Source organism: Branchiostoma belcheri, unplaced genomic scaffold (genome assembly GCF_001625305.1).
Source record: "Branchiostoma belcheri isolate BF01 breed outbred unplaced genomic scaffold, Haploidv18h27 scaffold77, whole genome shotgun sequence".
Lineage (NCBI taxonomy): Eukaryota > Metazoa > Chordata > Leptocardii > Amphioxiformes > Branchiostomatidae > Branchiostoma > Branchiostoma belcheri.
The window spans coordinates 457,673-462,271 of NW_017804431.1; the positions used below are offsets into that span (position 1 = coordinate 457,673).

Genomic DNA, 4,599 nt, shown 5'->3' on the forward strand with positions numbered 1-4,599 from the left:
AAAAAACATAGAAAATATGAAAAATATGAAAAATATGAAAAAATAAAATATAAGAAAATAGAAAATAAAAAATGTAAAAAATGTAAAAAATATAAAAAAAGTAAAAAAAAAGTAAAAAAAATGTAAAAAATTTAGAAAATATAAAAAACATAAAAAATGTCAAAAAATATGAAAAATATGAAAAATACGAAAAATATGAAAAAAAATGTAAAAAATACGTGAGGAGCCCCTTTATTTTCTGACACCACTAATAAATAGCCAGAACCGTTTTGCATATCATCAGCAATATCTCATTTTCACCTCACAGATATCAGTATGCTTTGGGGTAGGTTTGATTTAACTGCGTTTAAATGACTTTGAAAACCCAGTTTTACTGGCCTGAACTCGCGTCGGTTGCCTTAGGGCAAGTGGGTGTGTACTACCTTGAACCTTTAGCGAGGACAGATGATGCCATCTTGGAAAACCTGTGCTACTTAGTTTGGCCACGCAGAACGATTAAAAAAAAGATACTCATCGTAGCACACGGGGTGTGAAGAAAGGCCATCATATAAACATTACATGGGATAGAACAGCGAAGTTCATTATTCGCAACCACTTGTTTAACACCCAGCTTCAGTACACAGTGAACCAGTCATAATTGTCATGACGAAGACGACAGACCGTCGGGTCTTGTTATAAACAACTGGTTGTGAATAAAAAGAAGAACTGACTACTCTGTCATTCAATCCTTCACCAACCTGATTAAATCATTTACGGATTACCAAGGAGACTTCGTGGGGTCGTGTGGCGTAACGTCAGAGCATTTGGCTCAGAACCAAGAGGTCCTGGGTTCGAATCCTGCCATGTCACCAACCTTGTGCCCTTGGGAAATGCACTTCGCTCAGGTATGAATCGGTATGCAAGAATGATCATTATCGTGATCGTGGGCATTGAAGTCAAACCCTTCAGACATAGTTTTAGGCATAGCTATGGATTTAGACAACTACCTTCATCACGTAGATTTTAGCTATTTTATACTCTGTTTCAATGTTGTTTTATGTTTGTAATTTGCAATTAGCCTACGGGCATGAATTTGCAATAAACTTCTCATTAAAAGAAAAAGAAACAAAAACCAACTTCATGCACTGTGATGGAAGAACACGAACTCGCAATGGCCTGGTACAACTATAGATTCAAACTAGGAGGTCCCGGGTTCGAATCCTGCCATGTCACCAACGTTGTGCCCTTGGGAAAATCGCTTCGCTAAGGTATTAAGCAGTATTCCAGTATGATCATTATCGTGATCGTGGGCATTAAAGGAAAAACCAAGAAAACACAAACTTCATGAACACATACGCCACGGCCGATACAACTATAGATTCAAACAAACGACGCCATTTATTGTACAAGCTATAGCGTACCGCCAAGTCCCGGTAATGCAGAAAGAGTAGCCGTATCAAACAGCCTGGCAGGGTTCACCTCAAGCGGCGCATCAGACTCCACGTGTAGCGTTCCTGATGGGCGATTCTAATAGTCAGGGTTCCTTCAATTTGGTGCGTTTCCTCCGTGGCCTTTCATGCATGTCCGGTTCCATTAGGAGTCTGCTTTACCTACTCCATTTCGCCGTATATATGGCCGCGTCTCAATCGTGCCTTTCATGAAAATGCTATACCCTGCCCACGCCTTATATTAATACGTACTGTTTGATAGAAAATATACTGTACATGCACAGAACATTAAGACGTGAAATACATCTCCGCTAAAATGAGACGATACGCTAAGTTTACTCGCCTACGCCGTAATGTAAAAGAACAATGGTCGATGTCAGGAATGTCAGCCGCTATGTCTTAAGACATATATCTCCAGAATGCGTCTTAAAGAACATAATCTTCAGGTGGGAAGATAAAGCGTACCGCACATCAGTCATAAGGACTATCGCCTGCAACAAGGCGCGACTGAAACATATCTCGATCGACACACCTTTGTTCGCGTATCGCGAAGGTTGGGATCCGTCGGGGGCTTGCATAGCGTCGGTCGAAGGTTCAGCCACGATCTATCGATATCCTAGAAGGTCAAGTGCGACGAAGACGTATCTCATATCCGTCTTTAAGACTCCTTCTGTTCGAAGCCACTTAATCTGTACACGGGGGACGACTTGACGTTGACGTATGATAGTGGTAAATCCAAAATCCAACAGTAGAAGCCGCGGAACGCTCACGTCTTGTAGAATTCTTACAGTGTTCTTCTGGTCTCTACTGTTGTGAAGTGAGGGTCCTCAGTACGTTCTGTAGAGTATGAAGCCGGAGAAGGTCCTAAACTTGTCCTGGACTTGACGGTGTGACGTCTGCTAGTGGTACATCCAACAGTATACGCCACGGAACGTCTTGTAGAATTCTTTCACTGTTCTCCTTCTGGTCTCTACTGACTGTGATTTGGGGACGGTCTTCAGTAGGTTCTGTAGAGTAGGAACCCGGAGAAGGTGCTGAACTTGTCCTGACTGCCGTACAGGGTGTGATCCTTGCGCAGTCTGATCCACACCCTGTCGCCCCGCTTGAGGCTGAGGACCAGCGAGTTGCTGCCGGTGTCGCTGTGACTGTCGTCGAACGCGATGGCGGAGGTCTGCTGGGCGCCGTTCAGCATCAGGTCCGCCCACATGCCGTCGCGGTACCGCGGCTTCAGCACGTGGAACGTGAAGTAGTACCAGCCGCCCAGCTTGCACGTGAAGGCGCCCGTGGCCCTGTCGTACCCGTCGCCGACGTTGGAGAAGACGTGGTCGAAGATGACGGCGGTGTCCTCCGTGGCGAAGACGTCTGTCGTCACGGCGACGGAGAACCCGGCCCACATGTCCTCCTGCGTCCCCGCCGGCAGCCACGACAGCGCGTCTGCCGACTTACTCCCCAGCGGGTTGTCCGAGTACAAGCAGCAGTCCATCCCCGTGGTCGGGGGTTTACCGTAGCCTCCCTTGTCTCCCTTCGGGCCGGGAGGGCCTGGCGGCCCGGGGGGACCGGGTGGACCCGGCGATCCTTTCGGGCCCCTCGGCCCGGGTCTGCCCGTAAGGCCGCGCTCGCCTCTAGCGCCAGGCTTGCCCGGTTCCCCGATGATGGGCAGCGCCACCGCCTCGGGTGCGTCCGCCGCTCGCGTCTGGCACGCGATGCTACACGTTGGCAAACCGTCCGCCGTTTTCTTCTGCTGTAGATCCTGCTGCGACCCCGCTAATATTGGCATCACCGCGAGCAGCAGCCCCACGTACTTCAGAAGCAGCCACCCCATCTTCTCTCACCCCTCCGGTGTGTCTTAAGTCGTCTCAAGTCTTTCCGCTCCGCCGAGCATCGGCTGCAAGGAGTTTCACTGTCTCCGCGTCCAAAAGCAGCCGCATCGAGGAGCCAGGAGGGCGTGAATGGTCTTTCCGTGTATCGACTTGATTATTTAATGCCGGGGTGACAATTTGGGAGTCCGTAAGCACACCTTGCTAATTGGGCGCGCGAAAGCGTTTTTGGACCATAACGTCGCATTGAATTACAATATCGCACGCGAAACCCACGGACCCCCCGGGGAATACCAAATTGGCGGAAAACCGTCACAATGAGCGCACCTGGACGCGTTTAGCGCAATTTCTCCACACACTTCAACCAACACAAAGAGAAAAAAAAGCGATCGCTCACGATTTACAGCGATCACCGCCGTATCAACAACGTTAATGTTTTCTCATCTCATGTTGTAACGGCGGTGCGAAATTTACTTTCCGAAGATATACATCAGCTTCTACCCGGCCGCGCGGCTGCGCCCGCCTCTCAGCGAGGCAGCCGTAACATCTGGGCCCCCATACGTCTTCATTACGGCCCGATAGTGAAATCCCGCCATCTCCCCTGACCCGTAAGCTCTTTGATGGGGAGCTAAAGCCCGCCTGCTTCTGCGTTGACACATTAGAGGAGCTCTCATCACAGTAACGTTACAATGTACGTTGCGGCTGACGCTAAGGAAGGTATAAACTCGTACCTGGGACGTCAGCCTTTTCTACATACGTCTGTTCAAGGGACAAAAAATAATAATTCTGTTCCTGTACCTATTTGATATTTTTGTCGTACCAATTTGGTATATTTATCTTGTGTTGTAATCATTATTTTGTTTCTGCGTTGACACATTAGAGCATCTCTCTTCACAGTAACGTTGGGACTAATTAATGTTAAAGGTGCACAATGCAGGTTTTAGGACATGACAAACATATTTGTTTCCAATATTCTAGTCACTTATGTACATAGTAAGTTGAAACAATAATGTCCCGATGTATATCGACATTCATAGAGCAAAAATGCCAAAATTCTGGTGGAAAACGGTTACTAGTAGGATCCTGGGCTGATTTTTGGGGTACCACCCTGAAAACAGAGGACTCATCTTTGGGCTTTCTGCGTTTTTTTAGATGCCCAAAATATGATGCAAATGTGTTAATGTGGCAGAGTCACTTGGTAAGTCGTACATTTATATGTTCTTAACGATGCCTCCTACATTTGCGTGTGTTCATTCCTTGTTAGTTATGATACTTTCATAGGCTACTGGATCCTTTCCAAAACTGTTTATATTTGTCATTTTTATTCAAGATCATCCCAAGAGTTATGTTCAGAA

At 46.9% G+C, this 4,599-nt stretch overlaps 1 protein-coding gene across 1 annotated transcript; it reads right to left on the reverse strand.

Moving 5' to 3' along the window:
- Window positions 1-1,119: 1,119 nt before the first annotated feature.
- On the reverse strand, window positions 1,120-3,924 carry LOC109485598 (complement C1q-like protein 4). The gene has a single exon (XM_019789280.1). It carries the CDS (start codon window positions 3,247-3,249, stop codon window positions 2,425-2,427), a length of 825 nt encoding a protein of 274 aa, XP_019644839.1. The 5' UTR covers window positions 3,250-3,924; the 3' UTR covers window positions 1,120-2,424.
- Window positions 3,925-4,599: the final 675 nt, after the last annotated feature.